The 20,802-nt window shown below is 46.5% G+C and overlaps 1 protein-coding gene across 1 annotated transcript in view; it reads left to right on the top strand.

The window, feature by feature from the left end:
* Positions 1–20,545, top strand: part of Ksr2 (kinase suppressor of ras 2) — a 334,523-nt gene extending 313,978 nt beyond the window's left edge. The window contains exons 15-20 of the mRNA XM_035444175.1: positions 2,782–2,878; positions 4,941–5,074; positions 12,452–12,583; positions 18,604–18,733; positions 20,184–20,333; positions 20,420–20,545. Of these exons, the coding sequence (XP_035300066.1) occupies positions 2,782–2,878; positions 4,941–5,074; positions 12,452–12,583; positions 18,604–18,733; positions 20,184–20,333; positions 20,420–20,545 (769 nt within the window). The remainder of the gene's footprint in view (positions 1–2,781; positions 2,879–4,940; positions 5,075–12,451; positions 12,584–18,603; positions 18,734–20,183; positions 20,334–20,419) is intronic.
* Positions 20,546–20,802: the final 257 nt, after the last annotated feature.

Consider the following 20,802-nt stretch of genomic DNA (forward strand, 5'->3'; position numbering starts at 1 on the left):
AGACTGCCTCATGCCTGTGTGCTGGGCGACCTTGGAGGAGTGAACCAAACCACCTGCCTGTGAGTCAGCTGCTCTGACTTGCCCTGCACAGGTGAAGAAACGAATCCTCATCAGAGATCATGGCTCTGGATAGCATTTGGGATGGCAAGTGGATGGATGGATGGATGGATGGACAGACAGACTAGAGAGATAGGTTGGTAGACAGACGGGCAGGCAGAAGCGATATACAGATAAATATGTCATTTCTTCATTTGCTCATGTGCATGCTCACTGTTTTATTGATTGCAAAGGCCATGTGGACCTACTGTGTGTTATGCAGGGTGAGGTGCCTACATTTTTACATACCTGAGTTTGAGTGAGGCAGGAAGTGTCACCCCCATTTCATGATGTAGAAGTCAACTTACCTGTCAGAAATACTCAGGGTCATATGGCTACTATGGGACAGACAGATCAGGAGCCTGTCTCCATAGGGTCTGACTCTTGTTCTCTAACCAGTGTGGCTAGACCTCCCTTCAGATGCCAGACACCAGCATGGACGCAATCTCATTCAGTCCATATATTAATCTACAAAGTAGGTTTGCTTTGATACATGAGGAAGCTCTAGACCAGGGAGACTGAGTAAGTCATCCCAAGATGTTATGGTAAGTAAGACTCGAAGCCGGGATTTGAACTGGGATTCCTCCAATATCAGCACTCTCACTTCTACCCCTGGAATACATGTCCATTCTGGAAGAAAGGCTGAGCAAACACCAGAGGAGGAAACATCATGCCTGGAGCACTTTAACAATAAAGCTATAAATTAAAAGAAATGCATTCAAGTTGTTAATTTTTTAGAGATGGAAAATTAATTATCGTAATGACTTCCATACTTCTTTTAGGCAATGCTGGCTTCTGGGGGCTGGGGATGCTCTAGTGAATACAGAATTCATGCCTTCATTCATCTATCCCTTCATTCATTCACTCGCTCATTCCTTTGGTGACTCTTCACAGCACCTGTTCTGTATATGTCACGAGGGAAGCTCACCAGGAAGGCTGAGCTGGAGGAACAGGCAGGTTGTGGAGTGAAAAGGTGTTGCTGCCACCTCGCAGTGTCCTTTCATCCCATCATTCATCTTAAACTACCAGTCCTTGAAGTAAACTCAATGAGGCTGCAAATGGGTTGAGCACCCTCCATCCAGACAGGTGTCTGATTGGGTGGCATTGTTCTCTTGACACACCCCCCAGTGAAAAGACTGAATGGACCATTTGCAGAAGATGCACAGTGCACAGCAGCCACAGTTTTACTGCTCCTTCATCCCTGTTCCCACCCAGGGACTCCCAGCTGGGACATATGGCAGACAGTGCAGTCTGAGTGGTGTCTGAGGGCCCAGAAGTTATTGGTTTGTGACAGCTCTCCTTTGAGGCTCTGGATGGGAGCCAGGCATGATGGTATAGGCCTGTAGTTCCAGCAGCTAGGAAGCTTAGCAGGAGGATCATGAGCAAGGCCAGCCTGAGCTATGTAGTGAGTTCCAGGATAGCCTGAGCTATATTGTGAGAGTCTGTCTCCAAAAGGGCAAGGGAGGCTGGAGATGTGACTCATTTGGTTCAGTGCTGGCCTTATAAGCTTGTGGCTCTGAGTTCAGTCTCCTAGAACCATGTAAAAAAGATGCATATAATCTCAGTGCTAGGGAGGCAGAAAAGGGTGAATTCCCAGTTGCCTACTCAGTGAGTCTCAACTTAGTGAGATCCTATCTCAAAAACAAAACAAAAACAAAAAACAACGTGGTTGGCACCTGAGAAATGGCAGTCAAAGTTGTTGTCTGGTCTCCACACACAAGTGCACACAAATACCTGTGCACCCACACCCACCCACACCCACACCCACACCCACACTACACACACACACACACACACACACACACACACACATACCCACACTACACACACACACACACACACACACACACACACACACACACACAGTGCAACTACCTGCACACACAGACATGCATGCACTGTATATACATACATACATATTTATATATATATATATATATATAGAGAGAGAGAGAGAGAGACAGACAGACAGACAGACAGAGAGAGAGAGACAGAGAGAGAGAGACAGAGAGATCCCAGGTTGAGGGACATGACAGGCTCACCATCTTATTCACTGTTCTATTGCTGTGAAGAGACACCATGACTAAGGCAATTATTACAAGAGAAAGCATCTAATTGGGGCCATACGAACTGCTTCAGAAGTTGTAGTCCATTATCATCATGGAGGAAAGCATGGCAGCACTCAGGCAGGTCCTGGAGTGGTAGCTGAGAACTACATCCTGATACATAAGCAAAGAGGGGGTAGGGTGGGCCTGTGCCTGACATGGCTTTTAAAACCTCAAAGCCTGCCCTCCAGTGACATACTTCCAACAACAAGGCCATACCTCCTAGTCCTTCTAAAGCTTTCAAAGAGTTCCACTTCCTGGTGACTAAGCATTCAAATATCTGAGAGGTCATTCTTATTGAAACCACCATAGACACTTCCAGACCTGGCTGGATATTGCAGGTGTCTACACAGCAGGATGTATCTGATAGTCTTAAAGAATCCACAAAGAACTTTTCAAGGATTATCACCCAGAACCAGCTCTGGGGTTTGGTACAAGGCCTATTAATGTCACATCGGTGTCATCGGTGTCATGGTGACACATCCTCTCAGTCCTTCGTGACTTCTGATGACTGTTGTGGGCTGCCTCCCTCACCACTGTCAGTCATTTCCCTAAGTGACCTTGTTCTTTTGCCTTGCAGCCTCTGTAAGGGACGGACCCTCTACTCTGTGGTGAGGGATGCCAAGATTGTCCTTGATGTCAACAAAACCAGGCAAATCGCACAAGAAATTGTGAAGGTACCATGAGTTCTGGGGCCCCTACCTGGACCTTACAAAAACCCAGCCTCCTCTAGCAATCCCTTCAAAGGATCCTAAGACCTGTTAGACCCCCGGAAAACTCAGGCCTCCGGGGTCTCAGCCCACGACCACAGTCACCCCAATCACCTGGCGGAGTCGAAAGCTTGCTGCAAATTGTATGAGGCTTTATTGTTGTTTAACGAGCTAACCCCATGTTAGCTTGGGTCTTCCACCCACCTGCCATGGCGGATGGCTAGCAAAGACAGCTCAAAGGGGCTGCATAGAGATCTTGTAGGGCAGCATAAGGGGAGTGTCTAGGGGTACGCACAGGCTCAGGATTGGTGTGCCTCCAGGCTTGGAGGGCTTGCCCTGTGTTGATTGGCCAACTGGGTGGTTGCTATGCTCTGCGCATCATTGCTGTGCACTTGTCCGTAAAGCACACCCAGAGCCATAAAGCATACCACCACCAGCTAACTTCTGATTGGTTCCTTGTCACGAGGCAGGCACTAACCTCTAGTGACCAAGGCAAGGTCAGAAAAGCACGTGTTACTGTCATGGCTGCTGAAAGGGGCAGGCATCTGACCTTAGTGTCTAAGACAAGGTCAGACAAATACGTGTTCAGCTGTTATGGCTGCCAAAATGGGGAGCTGGTCCCTTCGCTAGAAGCAACTGAAGGGAGGGAAGGTGGGCCACAGCAACCCAGTTCATGACGACAAGAGTCTGGGACACATCATGGTTGACCAGGAGGCAGAAATAGGCAGTGATAACATCCCCCCAAAGGCCTGCTCCAAGCAACCAACTTCCTCCAGTAGGCTCCACCTCCCAAGATCTTCTAAAAGAAGGTACTCCCAGGTCGGTGCCAAGCATCCAAAACATACATCGGTGGGGGACATTTCAGAGTCAAACCATCACTGTTAGAAACTGTTATCCTGAAGTCCTGAATTCCCATGAGCACCCAGCCATCTTGTCTCTCCATGGCCTGGGAAACATGGAGTTGTTGGGAGTTGTCTTAGATGAAACCAAATAAGATGTCCTGGGTCAATCACAAAAAGACAAACATATGTATTCATTCATATGTGGATTTTAGACATAGAGTAAAGGATTACCAGCCTACAATCCACACTACCAGAGAAACTAGTAAACAAGCAGGACCCTAAGAGAGACATCCTAAGAGAGACATACATGGTCCCCTGGAGAAGGGGAAAGGGTCACGATCCCTGAGCAAATTGAGAGCATGGGGGGGGGGAGCTAGGAGAATGAGAAGGGAAGAAGAGGAAGGATGCAGAGGTCATGAGGGAGCAGAAAGGTTGAGTCAGGTGAAGAATTGAAGAAAGGGTATGTGATAGGTAGGGTTTTAGTTGTGGGGGTGGTAGAGGAGGAAGGGAGGGAGAAGGGAACTGGGATTATCATGTAAATCAATCTTGTTTCTAATTCAAATAAAAAATGATTAAAAAAAAATCCTGAGAAACACTTAAAAAAAAAAAAAAAAAAAAGATGTCCTGGGTCTCCCGACAGGTGTCTTATTGGTAGGTTGCATTCAGGCTTTCAGTTCCCATCAGAGGTGGCAGGAATGATCTATAGGAGTAAATAAAGACATGATAACTGCTCAGCAAGGCAAAAAGAAGTAAAAACAATCTCCAAATTGCTGATGGACTTCCCTGTGTGTTCTTGATGTGAGGTTGTGTGGGATTCCCTTGATGTGAGTTCCCTGAGTATCTCAGGTCATTCTACAGGGCTGTGGGCTGAGTAACACAGGCAGCAAAGCCCCTTTAAAAAGGAAATGAAGGAAAATGGCTGGCAGGACTCCTTTCTCTGGTATCCTCATCCTCTGTGGTGTTCCCACTCTTTCCCTTCTGGAACACTCCCTTTATTCTTCAGGAAGCAGAGTGGCTCCATCGATATGGCTTTTCAGGGGTCTGTGGGTGATGGTGGGCATGTGACTCACAGAATCTGAGCTCCATGGGTAGACCCTACACTCTGCCACCCTTGAGGATCCAAGCAGGGGTGACAAGGAATTGCAGAGTTTGCCTCTAATAAATCCCTATCTCCTCATCTCTTACAGGGCATGGGCTACCTCCATGCCAAAGGCATCCTTCACAAGGATCTCAAATCAAAGAATGTCTTCTACGACAATGGTAAAGTGGTCATCACGGATTTTGGGCTCTTCAGCATCTCTGGGGTGCTGCAGGCTGGCAGGTAAGAGGTGACAGAGGGGACCAGAGGAACTCTTGATAAGTGACCTCCAGGGGTGTAGGAGCTCATCCCAAATGTCTTGAGTGGCTTAGATTAGGGTTTAAGCTTACAGTTTTTAAGGGTTGTGGCTAGGCTGCCATGCCAGCAGTGGGGGTGAGGGTGGGGGTCACCAAAGTCATTCTCTAAGTCCCATGAGTTTAGTGTCTTACTCACTTGTCCTAAAAGTGGCACAAGATCTAACACATTCCTAACTCTCACCAGCTTTTACCCAGGACTGGATGTCTTTCCTCCTTGCCTAGGGGGCTTCCCTAGAGGAATGGGGTCAACCAAGCCCTAAGATCCAAGCTGTCTTAAGACTTCATTTTAGCCCAGCAACTAAACACAGCTAAGAGCAAGTGGTTTTAGATCAGACAACCTAGGCCAGATGGGGGTCCACCCATCTTAACGGTGACTATGGTCAAGAGAAGCAATATTCTCTGAATTCGAGTTTGCTTGTGTGTTTGAAAATGCTTCGCTTGGAGGGTCCTTATGAAGATAAAACATGAGGATACAGGGGAGCATCTAGCACAGGACCCTGAGTGGCATCAGATGCGGGGCAAATAGCTGTACTGCTGTGTTGTAATTAGCAGTCATTTGCATATACCTCCCCAGGATCACCCAGGGAATGATTAACCATCTTTAAGTAATTAACTCTCAGAGGCCACTCACCCTGGAGCCAGCCACATTGAGTCAGCCATGCGAGAAACAGCTTGATCCCAAATAAACAGCCTATAACTCAGAAGGTCTGCCCTCACGAATTTTAATTTGGAGTGTGTGCTGAGTACACACGCATGGCACACACTTCTTAAACCCCTGCATCATATAATGAATGGGCTCTCTCCGCAGGAAGAGAGCACTGTGATTTCCCTCCTTGTGTTTAAGTTTCTGCCATTCTGGAGAAGCCACTGGTTTCCTTGAGGGACACCCTCCTGTCTTCCTGAAGGGCTTCATCCCTGCTGTGAGCTACCTTTGCATTTGAGTCAGAGTGCTTGAAATTGAACAAAACATGACATGAGCTGTTTCTAGGTTGGGGGTGGTGAGGGGGCATAGAGCAAGCAGTGTTGGTTTCTGTCTTCGGGTGTCATCTCTCCCATCCAAACAGGATGTACCTAGTTTCTAGAACTATCTACTGCACTAAGATAAATAGAGGCAAACAAATAGGTCAGTAGACACATGGAGAGAGCAAGTCCCTGAAGGAGCTAGCAGATCAAGAATGGGTAGGGCTCCTTCCTTGCTCTGTCCCACAGCAGTACCAAGGTCCCTGGCTTGTCAGAGAGAATAACATTAATTTGTTTGCCAGGACCCTGGGGTCAGAGCAGGGTTAGGGACACAATTGGTGACATCACTGTGAACCAAGTGTTTACATGGGACTAATGGAGGCTGAATTAAGTGTTTTCTTTAACTTGCTTTGGGTCTGGTCAGAAAGTTAGATCTCTACCCCTGGGGATCTGCAATGTTAATGAGTTCCTCACAGTGAAGGAAATACACACAGCTTACTAGAGGAAAGATTTAGCATGGCTCACAGATTCTTGGATTCAGCATGGCTGCTTGGTCCCATGGATTTGGACAGCCATCATGGAGGCATGATCCACGTGGAAGAGGAACTTCTTTGCCCCATGGCTGATAGGAAGTGGAGAATGAGAGACAGGAAGTAGCCAGGGACATGAAACCCACCTTTAGAGACTCAAGCCACCACCCTGTGACTTAATTCCTCCAGCTACGCTCTGCCTGGATGACCCTTCCACAATAATACTACCAACTGGGTAAGAGCCTCCAACAGTGAACCTTTGGGGACCACATCACAATTAAAATGTAATACCTATCTAAATCTGCTCACTCTCCTTGTGGTGGAAGGCGGGGGCAGGAGTCTATGACTATATCCCTTGCTCTGTTGTACTGCTGAGGCCACCCTGCAGAGACCAGGAAGGAGAAGTGTGGGGTCGGAGGGCTTGGGTGCTGTCTCCTTCCATTGTTCCTGGAGACCTAGTGTGGACCAACCAGGAAGGAAATGAAGCCAATTCAAAGATAAGAAGGCTTCTTGCCTTGCCCAGACAACACCCCCTCCCATCTCTGCCCCATCCTGGCTGTCAGCACACGTTCAACTCATGTAAGGAGAGGTAGTTGGATCTCAAGAATAATGCCAAACAGGAGCAAGGAGGTGGAGACAGGAGACACCATCAACGACAGAATATTTGTGACCCTGCTTAGCAGCCTGGGAGTGGAAGATGGGGGGTGAGGCACGGGAGTCAAAATTGCAAGCAGCAACACATCCATTCTAGGAGTGAAGCCTAAGTTCCCAAGTCTGTGTCTCCATTAGCCAGGCATCAAATGGCCACTCAGAGATTTGTAGGGCACTCACCAACTAGTATAACAAGGTTTTGCAGGGTGTGGGGTGCTGATGCAGTACACAGTTCTGGGGCTTCAAGGTCAAGGCCTGTTTCTGCAGAGAGTTGTGTTCCAGGCTTATAGACGGCTACCTTCTCATTATGTCTTTGTCTGATCTCTCAGATAGATGGGGGAGGGGAGGAGAGGGCTTGGAGAAGAGAAGGAAGGAATGGAGAAAGAGGCAAAATTCTCATGTCTGATCTGTTTCTATGCTGGCTTGTTTTATGTCAACTTGACACAAGCTAGAGTCATCAGAGAGAAGGGAGCCTCAACTGAGGAAATGCCTCCATAAGACTGGGCTGCAGGCAAACCTGTAGGACCTTTTCTTAATTAGTAATTGATGGAGGAGGTTCCAGCCCATTGTGGGACTGGTGGTATAAGAAAACAGGCTGAACAAACCATGGGGGACAAGCCAGTAAGCAGCTCCCCTCCGTGGCCTCTGCCTAAGCTCCTGCCTCCAGGTTCCTACCCTGCTTGAGTTCCTGTCCTGACTTCCTTTGATGATGAACACTCCCCTCTTCCAAGTTGTTTTTGGTTGTGATGTTTCATCACAGCAATAGTAGCCCTGACTAAGACAGAAATTGGTACCAATTTCTGAGGAGTATGAAGTAGGTCTTACCTTGAAGTCACCACTCCCTTTATTTCATTTTGAATCAGCCCCTCTCCCCCTTTTTTAATCAGGCCTTTTTTTTTTTTAAACCTTTTATCTCCTTGAACACAGGATTTGGCTCCATTACACTTCCAAATTTCCTTTTCTCCTCAGACTGTCCATTTTGTATTTCTCTTTGTCCAGCTTGCTCCTTTTCATTATAGATCTGCTAGATCTCTCAAGGCCATTAATGCAAAACTCCTCAATTTATCCCCAGGCAGATTTTTAGGACAAGGACTAAAAGCAGCCACATTCTTTGCTAAAATATCACAATGAGAATCTCTAGGCCACTTGCTCACATCCTTCTCCTTCTTGAGCTGGCCCCCACAGTTCAAGTGGCCCTCAGCACGGTCTTCCATGTTCCTACTATGATGGCTCATGAGCCCTGCTTAGAGTGCCCAAGAACTCTTCTAGTCCCAAAGTCCTCCATGTCCCTCCAACAAACAGCATGGCCAGGCCTTTCACAGCAATACCACAGTCCCTGGTACAAAGCTTCTATCTTAGTCACTGTCCTACTGCTGCGAAGAGACACCATGATCAAGGCAATTCTTACCAAAGAAAGCATTTAATTGAGGGCTTGCTTACAGTTTCAGAGGCTTGGTCCGTTATCATCTTGGCAGGGAGCATAGGGGTACACATGGCATTGGAGAAGTATCTGAGAGCTACATCCTGATCTGCAGGCAGAGAGCAAGACATTGAGCCTGGTGTGAGCTTTTGAAACCTCAAAATCCACTCCCCAGTGACACACTTTCTCTAAAAAGGCCACACCTCCTGATCCTTCTAATCCTTTTAACAGTTCCACTCCCTGGTAACTAAGCATTTAAATATATGGGTCTGTGGGACCATTCTTATTCACACCACACTAAGTATGACAACTGATTGCTTAGGGTCCTGGACTTAGACCTTCTTTAATCTTAATTATCTCTCTAACCCCCCCATCTTTAATATATATGCATGTATATATATATATATATATATATGTATATATGTATGGCATATAGTAGTGTGTGTGTGTGTGTGTGTGTGTGTGTGTGTGCAGCTCAAGCATGTGCTAGTAAGATGGCAAGGTGGGGATTGGCCAAGCCTAATGACCTGAGTTCAGTCCCTGGGATCCACATGGTAGAAGGAGGAAAACAACTCTCACAAGTTGTCATTTGACCATTATACATACTCTCCAACTCCCAACTCCCACAAATAAATTAATAAATGTAATTTCAAAAGTTTAAAAATTAATACATGAGACAGAATAAATTACTGACATATATTCATTGTGCCAAATGATGACATTTACACAACTTTGTGTCATGTACTTTGCTCACGCCCAACCTCCTACAGCCCTCTTTTGTGTGTCTCCCTTCTTTCTGACTCTTCCTCTTTCCCCATTAGTCCTTCCTTCAGGTTTTATGTCATACTCAATAAATCTTGAGCCACAAGCCCTGCCTTTAGTGACTGTCACATCAAGTACAGGCTTTAGCACGAGAGTCTGGGGGACAGTCCCAAGCCCATAACACTGCAAGATAGATGACAGGGACTTAAGTTTATTGAGTATGCACCCGAACCTATAGAATGGGTGGAACAGTGGTAATGGGACTTCATATAGAGATATTTCAAATGACAGTCCCAGGATGTGATGGGCTGATTGGAGTCAGGTTCCTCAGAGCTGCTGTTTTCCAGAATACCCTACTGGACAGGAAGAAACCCACAAAGAGGTAGCCTTAGAGATCCCTGCAAACAGCTGCTCTGCCACCCTCAAGAAAACAGTGTCATTTAAGGTGCCAGCCCCAGCATGCCAGCCTCACACAACCTGTTATTAATCATAATAATAACCATAATGAGGATGTTTTGGATTTGTCATTGGTGGGCCCATTGCCATGGGAACGGGACCCCCTGGGGTGTAGGCACCAAGTCCGGCTTCTTACCCTCTCCCAAGCATGTGCCTACGCCAGTCCCAGGCTGATGGCACACCCTCTTCTGTCCCAGGGGTTCCCAGCCCCCCAACCCCTGCAAGGACTGGCAATGCCGGGAAGGTTGACTAACCCACTCAAAGTTCCCTATTCCGCTGTAGACTTTCTTACTTTGGACTCAATTCTCCGGATAAACAGATATAACATATGTGTGTGTGGGGTGTAATATGCAATAACTTCCACCCAGTAGTCATATAGCCCTGGATGCAGACATAGCCCCGAACTAGACACTCTCATGTTGCCATAGCTACCTGAGGTACAAATGAAAGTACCCTTTTGGCAGATGGAAAAATAGAGACCAGGGTGTGTCCAAAGCCTCACGGCTAAGAAGCAACAAATGAGTCCTTAAACCCTTAAATGTCAGCAGGTGTTCTTGATCCCAGAAGAAAGATGTCATTCAACTCTGCCAACCCGAGTTTGTGATAGGGTCTGGGCCCTCTGTACTAGCAGGGGGCATGGACTATCAGTAGAGGAGACATTTGTAACACTGGAATCTGGACTGTTCTTTTCTCTAATATGTATCAAATGAAGAATTTTCAATGGGGGTGGTTTTTCCTGCTCATAGGTCTGGAGACATTCCTCTCAGCTACAGCTAGGAGGTATATGTGTGGGTGTACTGCCAGCATCTACTTCATATTGGCCAGGGGTGCCACAAAGCATAGTACAAAGCACAGAGTAGCACCACCTGACAGAAACATCCACAGTAATATGGCACTGAGGATGAGAACCCTGAATTAGAATAGATTTCATGGTGGCCATCTGACTGTGTCTAGCTTCTGGTATAGAAATACAGTCAGTGGACTGATGGCCCCATTGGTGGATGGAGAGGTACCCCATGGAGAGCCCCCCACACACACAGTAGCAGGCTGAAGCTGCAGCGATCCCCCAGCTCAGTCTCTTCCCTTCAGCCCCTGTCTAGGGAATCTCTTAATACCTGTGTTTATCCACATGGATGTTATGTGCCCTCTGAGAAGAAAAGTGGCTTGGAGGACTGAGAGTCTAGAATGTTCCTAGCCACCTTCACCCAGCTAGGAGATGCAGCAGCAGTTCTGGAACCCTGAACCCCCAAATTCCTGCCCCCTCATTAAGAGTTCTTTCCTTTAGGCCCAGGGTTTCTGATAGTGTAGGCTGTGAGTGGATTTTAAGGAGGGAATGGACAAGCGCTCTCTGCCTTCATTTTAATATGCATTGGAAAAATACTAGTTTCTATTTATGGCTGTGCTAAAAGTCACTTATTAAAATACATTTAAGGTTTTTTTTTAAATTGGTTTAGTAAATCATTATCTAGATCTGGGCCACTAGCCAGACAGATGTATCTGTGCAGATTTAACTTTAATTAAAGTGGAATCAGGGTCTGGGAGATGGCTCAGTGGGTAAAGGTGCTTGCTGCCAAGCCTGATGACCTGACTTTGATCCCTGGGGCTATCATGCTAGAAGGAGAGAATAACTCCTACAAGTTGTCCTCTGACCAACTCATCATTGCATGAGGTGTGTGTGTGTGTGTGTGTGTGTGTGTGTGTAAGAGAGAGAGGAGAGAGAGACTAGATGTAATTAAAATTTAAAGTGGAATTAAATTTAAAGTTCAATCCTTGGGGCTGGTGAGATGGCTCAGCAAGTAAATGTGCTTGCCACCAGGCCTGAAGACCAGAGTTCAGTCCCCAGGACCCACATGGTAAAAGGGAACCAGTTTCTGCAGTTTGTCCTCTGACCTCTAGGCATGTGTCAAGAACACGCACATACTCCACATTGCTGTTCATCACTGAAGGAAATCAGGGGAGGAACTCAAACAGGGCAGGATCTCAGAGGTAGGAGCTGATGCAGAGGTCATGGAGGGGAGCTGCTTACTGGCTTGCTTCCCATGGCTTGTTGAATCCACCTTCTTATAGAACCCAGGACCAGCAGCCCAGGGTTGGCACCACCCACCATGGGCTGAGCCCTCCCACTGTGATCACTAGTTGAAAAAATGCCTTACAGCTGGATCTCATGGAGGCGTTTCCTAAGTTGAGGCTCCTTCCTCAGATGACTCTCTTATGTCAAGTTGACACATAAAACCACCCAGTATAGTTCTCCTAGAGGAAACCTTAGACTGAAGAGCACAACTTGTAGGAACAACAAGAATGGCCAGTGTCCAGTGAAGATGAGAAAGAGGACCCAGAGGCTGTGGGCCTGAGGGTGGTTTGGGCTGGCCTTCGTCATCCCTTTCCCTGCATCTCACCCTGGGTCTCAGCCTCATATGGAGGGTCAGGGAACACCCATGGAGGAGGGTAGGAAGCTGGTAGAGGTGTTTCTGGGACCTGGGCTCAGCGCTACAAAACAAAGCTCACCCAGGCTTTGCCTCTGCAGGCGAGAAGACAAGTTACGCATCCAGAATGGCTGGCTGTGCCACCTGGCCCCAGAGATCATCCGCCAGCTGTCCCCCGACACAGAAGAGGACAAGCTCCCCTTCTCCAAACATTCGGATGTCTTTGCACTTGGGTAAGTGGACCACATCCTGGTCTTTGGCCTCCGTGGCATGAGTAGAGCCACTGCCTAGTAAGTAACACCTTTGGAAGAGCCAGGACACATGTTGGTAAGAACAAGGTAGTAGGATTTCTGAGCAAGCTTGGGGGATCTGAGGGAGATGAGTAGAAAGAAAGACTGTAGCACACTTTGTATGCCTGGTTTCAGATTATGGGGCCGTGGCAAGTTATCCTACTCACTCATTCTTTCTTTCTTTCATTAATCCATTTGTCCATTGTATACCAATTCATTGTTATGGTGTTCATTGTGTATCAAGTGCTTATGGGCCACTCCCAAGATGGCTGCTCCTGCTCACTCAACTGTGGAAAGCAGTTCACTCTGCTATGTGGAGAACTCCAGTGAGCTTCCAAAATAGCGGTCCATCCTGTTATGTGGAGGCTGCTCTGGTGAGCTCCCAACATGGCAGCTAAGAGCCTTGTTGCAAATATGAGCTAAGTCTCAGGAGTAACACAGCATCACTCTCACTGTATTTTTTAAGTTTTCTTTTTGAATGACCTATGTACACGCAACAGGATACTTTGACAGGTGTGTACTTTGGGTGATGATGGAAACCAGGGCAATTCACACATCGGTCACCTTACAACTTTCTTGGACTTCAGAAGTGTTCCCAAGTATTCTGAATAGGAGAGCAACTACAGTTACTTGGAATGCTCTGTCTCCTTCTAGCTTGTGCACCTTATAGGCAAGCCACTGAGTATAGATGGCCCCCGATGGAAAATATTATCTCTGCCATTTCAGGAAGCAAGGAAGGAGTTTCAGAACTTTCTTCACTTCTGCTTCTCAAGCCGCTGGGCTGAGACCCAGGGCCTTGCCCATTCAAGGCAAGTGCTTTGCTTCTGAGATTCGATCCTGCCTTGACCTCAATGCTCACTCCACTCTGCCTTGTGGAGTTCCAGGGAACAGTGTAATGTTGCACTTGGGTTGAAGGCAGGACTCTGGGGATTAAAGAGAATCCCAGTACCAACCTGGGAGGTGAGGGGCTTCTAGCAGGAAAGCGACTCCTAGGCTGGAGTTAGAGTAGATGCAGGGAGACAAGTGCTCCATGGGGGGAGTTAAGTCATCTACAATGGAGGGATAAGTAGCAGTGAGGAAGATACTGATGGGTGAAAAGTTGGGTTGGGAATGAGGCTGAGGTGAGACACTAAGAAAGAAAGCAGTGCAGGCCTTCGTGGACTTAATGGTGGTGTGAAGGAGTTTCATTTTCCAGGTGAATTCTCTTTCACTCCACATCTGGAATTGGGAGAGGAGGTATTTGAGAGTCAGGAAATAGCATCTGCAACTATGGGGAAGAATGAGAAGCATAGAAGGATGAGAAGAGACCAAGACATAGGTGCAGGATGTGAGATGGAGCACTCAGAAGGTCCAGCCTGGAGACAGGAACAATATGCAGCATACAGGAGGCTGGGGCAGGAAAACCACCTCTAGTGTAAGGCCAGCCTGAGACACAGACTAAGACTGTCTCAATTAATAATCAAGGATAAGAAGAAGCAGGGGTCTAGGGAAATGGTTCCATCAATGAGTGCTTGTTACACAATCATAAAAACATGAGTTTGTAAGTTTATTGATGATGTAAAAAAAAAACTGTGTGGCTGGGTGCAGAGGAGGCAGACACAGGTGGGTCCCTAGAGCTCAGTGGCTAGCCAGCCTGGATGAATTAGTGATTCCAGGCCCAGTGAGAGGCCCCGCCTCAAAACAAATAAGGTGGAGAGAAATTGTGGCAAGATACCTACATGATCTCTGATCTCCACACATATTTAGGTGTCATTTACATACACACATGAACACATCTAACACATGCATATACACACACCGATAACAACAGATGAGAAAATGCAGCCAGGAAATAGCTGTGCCCCGTCCCATAAATAGCTGCACTGATCCTTGCTTTATTTGTGGGATGGATTTGAAGAATAGGAGACAGTGCTGGGAACGCTGACCAAGGAAGCTGTAAAGTTGTAGATTTGTGCAATTAGACCTGTCATCCTGGGGCGCATTAGAGAGGCAGTCAACCTCCTGTAGAAAAGCACCCCACTGTGCCCTCACTGCTGGCCCCCAACTGTGCATTTTAAGAAGACTTCAATCCTCAGAGCCCATCATCTGAGCCCCTTGAGAAGCCATCACTTGGTCTAACTAGTTAATTTCCAAATCTTTATCTAGTTAAATATCATTATCTGGAACCAAATTGCAGTAATTAAGTTGGTTTATTTTTACTGTGAATTTAAGGAAAGAAAAAAATGTAATTAAAATGTACTAGAGTAAGTAATTGCTTTCCCACTAGAGTTTTCATCTATAATTTTTTTTTACTCCTCAAAGTGAATTTTTCTCTTAAAAGTTGGGCTAGGAAGGAAGCTTTAATGAACCTTTTATTGGTGACACTGTTGGATTGTGATGGACCCTGTGCTCTCAGACTCCCGCCAATTAGGAGCATCCCGTTGCCAGGGAACCTCATGTTCAGGAATGATTTAGAGCATAAAGAAGCTGGTGGAAGTGGACTGAATGCTGCGCTGAACTTTTCGTGTGTGTGTGTGTGTGTGTGTGTGTGTGTGTGTGTGTGTGTGTGTGTTTGTGTGTTAGCATACAGTGTTCACAAACACCTTCCCAAGTGGGCGCTATGTTGTCCTGGATCCACCGGTGAAAAAATTGAAGCCAGATGGTTGTGACACTGTGTGTGGCAACTAGTGGCATAGTGGCAGAGCTGGGATTCAGACTAGGGCCACCCTAAATCTGTGGCTGGGGCTTGAATACAGCAGCCCACAGACCTGGACGTGAACTACACTCAAAGCCTTGCTTCTCTCTATTATAGATTATGCTTAATAAAACCTCTGCAGGAACTGGGGAGATGGCTCAGTCCTCAGTGCATGGCATGCAAACATGGGGAACTGAGTTCAATTCCCAGAACCTGAATAAAAAGCTGGGTATAGCCAGTTGGTGGCACACACCTTTAATCCCAACACTTGAGAGGCAGAGGCAAGTGGATCTCTGTGAGTTCCAGACCAGCCTGGTTTACAAAGCTAGTTCCAGGATAACTAGGGCTACACAGAGAAACCCTGTCTTGAAAAAGCAAAGCAAAACAAAACAAAAAGCTGGGTATGGTAGTGTGTGCCTGTGATCCCAGCACTGGGAAAGAACAGACAAGTGGCGCCCTGGAGCCCCATAGCCAGTCTAGATGAATTGATGAGTTCCAGGCCAGTGAGAGACCCTGTCTTAAAAAAAAACAAGCAGGGTATGGCAGTACATTCCTTTAATCCCAGCACTCAGAAGGCATAAGTAAGCAGATTTCTATGAGTTCAAAGCCAGTCTGGTCTACATAGTAAGTTCAGGACCAGCCAGAGCTACTTAGAGAGATCTTGTCTCAAGCAAAGTGGACATAGCTAAGGAATGGCACCTAGGTTGACCTCTGGCATCAACATGCATGTGCACATAGGTACACATACATATGTGCCCATGTGAATACATGTACACAAGAAAGAGAACAACAGAAAAACCACCAGGGAACTGGAATCTTTTCTTAGGCTCTAGATGGAGGGGCTGGGGAAGAGACATGGACCTTAAGTGTGAGTGACTGGCCAAGATGTTTTGAGTCATTTGGTTTGTTGTGAAAGGCATACTCCCTGGTCAGTCCCTTCCTGTCCATAGGACTCAGCTACCCTAGGCAGGGGATGGTCCTCTAGGACCAGCCAGTCGCCAACCAGTCCAAGCATTGGAATAAAAAGATATACAGCAATAGGCTTGAAGTTTAGTGTGGAGTCCTTGCTTAGCATGTACGGGCCTCTGAATCCTATGCTAGCAATTCAAAGCCAGACCAAACGCACATTCCTCTAAAGACTGTCAATCAAAAGAGCTTTGTGCTTCTACACTGAAGCCAGTGATTGAAGGTGTTAACTGTAATCAAAAGTTGTTGCCATAACACACATGAGGCACTGGGTTCCATTCCGAGCAACCAAGAAAATAAAATGCAGAAAGGATTTTTCATTTATTGTTTACTTATTATTAACTTAAAATTGAGACTATAATATAATTATATCACTTCTCCCTTCCCTTTTCTCCTTCCAGTCCAAACCCTCCCATATACCCTGCCTTTCAAATTCATCGCCTCTTTCCATGAATTGTTGTTGCATGCATATATGTACATATATTTATATCCCTAAATATAACCTGCTCAGACTGTGTGCTGTTACTTGTATGTGTCTTCAGGGCTGACCATTTGGTATTGGATAACCCGCGGTGAGCTCTTTCCTGGGGAAGACTTTCTCCCACACTCAGCATGCATTAGCTACCTGTAGTTCTTAATGCAGGATTGGGGCCTTCTGGGCTTTCCTCTGTGCACTTTGACATGTCTGTTGCTGTTGTTCTTGTTCAACTTACATTGGTCAGCACACCTAGGGGCTAGAGAGATGATTCAGTGAGCTCAAGGCCATGTAGGGCTGCATGGTTAAGAGTATTTGTTGTGGACATCTATAAAGCTTGGTTCCCAGCACACACCAGTCAGCTCACATCTGTAACTCCAGAATCTCTGACTCCCTCTTCTGGCCTCCCTAGTCATGCACATTTATCCACACATACACTTAATTAAAGATAAAGCAACATTTTAAATAAAATAAAGTTGTCTGTGAAGATTTAACACAGTCCTTGGTCAGTCAAGAGAATGCCAGAGTGGCTTTGTGTTCCATAAAGAAAAGCCCAGAAATCCTGATATAGTAGTGCACATCCTTAATCCCAGCACTTGGGAGATAGAGGCAGGTGGATCCCTGTGGGTTCAAGGCCAGCCTGGTCTACAAAGCGAGTACCAGGACAGCCAAGGCTACACAGAGAACCCATGTCTCAGGAAAAGAAAGAAAAGGAAAGAAAGAAAGTCCAGAGGTCTCCTTGTGGAGAAGGAAACGTTTGTTTTTATTGAGATGCTTTCTTAGGGGGAGAGACCTGTTGCTCAGGGAGCAGAGACCATTGGCCACAGTACAGCTCAATGACATGCCAGCCTTCCCACGCTCATCTGCCACCATCCTCACCACTGATAGTGAGTGCCTCATGATGGCATTTATGTGCCATCCAGCCACCACCCCATCCATGGCCACGATCTCCACTGGCGTCCTTTCTCCCTTTATTGCATCATCGTGATTTATGGGACATGTGGCATGACAAATATCTATGGAGTAATCCTAGCCCTGTGTCTGGATGCCTGTCATCCCACATAGACACTGTTCCGAAGGCACAGGGAGAAGGGATGTGGCTTGCACTGCGTCATTCAGCTAGCATGGACAGGCCAGTCTGCATCACACCACAGTCTTTATATGTTTCTTTCTGCCACTCTCTATGATTCATCCTTACAGTGCACAGCTATGAAAGTAGAAGCTCTGCATCCCACTACTCCTCATGGGAACACTGTTGGCTTTTGTGATCCCCCACCATCCATGCATATATAGTAGTTTTTAAAGACCCTGGGTACACTCCTCATCTTGCTTTTTATGCTTAGAGTGATCTATTGAGAATTTTTTATGCCAGCAAAATGTCTGGCAAATATTTTCAAGGTAATACGGTGGTGCCGTTTCATTTTAAGGAGTTACTATAATACATACATCTGCAGGTTACTACTGGGATGTTATGTTATTTCTACCCTTTTCAGTATTATATGTAAGGCCATAGAGAACAACCTCATGAATAAAGTATTCAAATGAATAAAGTGTTCAGTTAGCAATGTGAGTATAAGGTCGTAGACGGCTACCACCTTGTGTTAAATTATTCAGGTAGAGTTGTATACATCCTAGCATTTAAAAAAAAAAAAGTATTCTGAGACAACAAGCCTAATGAATAACTTCAAGAGGATTTTAGACAAAATAGCAGTCCTTGGGAAGAGGCTGCAATGGGAATGGCTAGCCAGGAGGCTACCTCTGATTGTATGGTGGGTGAAGAGGGGTGTTCCTGGTTCACAAATGGCACAACACAGCAATGCCTCATTAACTGTGTCTACTGCCCAACAGAACCATCTGGTATGAGCTCCACGCCCGGGAGTGGCCGTTCAAGACTCAACCAGCAGAGGCAATAATTTGGCAGATGGGTGCAGGCATGAAACCCAACCTCAGCCAGATTGGCATGGGAAAAGAAATCTCGGTAAGTCCCGTGACAGACCAAGTCTGAGGTACAAGGAGAGAATCAGACACAGTCCTGGTATTTCTTGGGCCTGTGTGTGAAGGTTCTAGAGGCTTTCACAGAGAGTGACTTAAAAAAAAAAAAAAAAAGTGATCAGCTTGGAGTTTAAAGGCCAAATTCTCAGCACTATGCCTGCAATTCCAGGTGCCTGCCACCAGGGGCACAATAACATTTTGGTCACCCTCCTGGCAATGGATTGCTGCTTCAAATAAAAATCAATGAAATCCCAGTCTGTTACTTTTTAAACAATATTCATTAAAATATCAGAAACAGTATCAGCACTCTTTTTTTTACTTGCATCCAACCATAGTATTAAACCATGATCTACCATGATCTAACTCAGAATATCTGAGACAGAAACCAAGAAGCCTGATTGTAAATGAGAACTCTTTGTCTTAAACACAAGGGGGAGGGAGAGTCCTCTCTTTTGGTCAGAAGACAGGTAAGTCATGGAAGCAGTCCATCGGGTCCTATGCCCCCCCCAGGTGTCCATCAGGACCACCTGCCTCCAGGTGTTCATCAGGCCACTCATCTCCTGACTCCTCTTCCTGGGCAAAGATATGGTGGAAATGAGCTTTTCCCCTCTGTAACTTTGAGGGACACTTACTAATCGAGTGGGATGTAGCTAGAGACTTCAGGATTTTCTTCTATCCCTTCCTTTCAAGAAAAATGCCAAGAAACTCCCTGGAGCTACTATTGACCTTGAAATATCTCCAGCCTTCTAGCAGCAGGCCTCCCTGGCTTACTAGTGTAGTTAATCAAGTAAATGAGAAAAGGAGAAGAAGGAAGAGTGAGGGATAAGATGAATGGGTGGATAGATGAGAGATGAAGAATAAGTGAATTGATATAGAGGAATGGTTATGAGGATTCATGCTTTGTGGACAGTAGATAGATGGATAAGTGGGTGGAATGTTGTGTGGATAAGAGTGAATAATTTATGTGTGGATGGATGGGTGGAAGGATGGATGGATAGGTGTGTGTGTGTGTGTGTATTTTGGTGAATGGGTGATGGGTGAATGATAGATGATGGATGCTAGATGAATGAATGAGTTGATATGGATGCATGTGTAGATAGTAGGCAGATTGGTGGTGGTTTGTGCCTGGTGATTGGATGATGGATGGATGGATGGATGGATGGATGGATGGATGGATGGATGGGTAGGTAGGTGGGTAGGATGATGGGTGGATGGGATGGCTATGTTTATCAGAGGGTAGATTGATAGTGACTACTGAGTGGGTGGATAAATTCTGAGTATGTAGATGGAAGGGTGGATGATAGAGAGATGTGAAGTAGGCCAGATGGGTGGACAAATGGCTAGCCCCAGAGCAATGCCCAGGTACTGAGACTTAAATGAGGACTCAGTACTAAGTCACCATTTAGGTCCTGTCATGGCTTGCTGGTTTCTTCTAGGATATCCTGCTCTTCTGCTGGGCCTTTGAACAGGAAGAGCGGCCCACCTTCACCAAGCTCATGGACATGCTAGAGAAACTGCCAAAGCGAAACCGCCGTCTGTCGCACCCCGGACATTTCTGGAAGTCTGCAGAGTATGTGTTCCCCTCAGTACCTCCCCCACTGCCTTACCCTTTGACCTTTTACCCTTTGACCTTTTTTTCCTATTTGCTCTCCCTCTCTCACCCTTCCCTCAGCTGGCCCCACTCCACATACCCAGCATCCAGCCATCATACTTCTCTACCAGTGTCTGTGCAGGGGAGCTTGTAATGACACTGGGGCCCCAGAGTCGGCCTGTGGCTGGCACAGTTACCACAGTCTAAGCAGCTGTCATGTGACTGCTGCAGGGCTCCTCCCACCTGGACCAGCATCTGCCCCCTTCATGGCAGATCTCAGCTCCCAGAATCCTCCATTGCAAAAGTCTAGAGACAGGAAGAGCTCCCAGCTTTTTATCATCCTCTGCATCTGCTTCCTTCTTGCCATCATCTTAGCTGTAGATCCATTGCTTTCCCCAAGACCAGGAACATGCATCTCACCCTGGGGTCCCCTCCCCAGGCCTGTACCATGATGGTGAGAGGGA

The sequence above is a fragment of the Cricetulus griseus genome, chromosome 4, assembly GCF_003668045.3.
Source record: "Cricetulus griseus strain 17A/GY chromosome 4, alternate assembly CriGri-PICRH-1.0, whole genome shotgun sequence".
NCBI classification, from domain to species: Eukaryota; Metazoa; Chordata; class Mammalia; order Rodentia; family Cricetidae; genus Cricetulus; species Cricetulus griseus.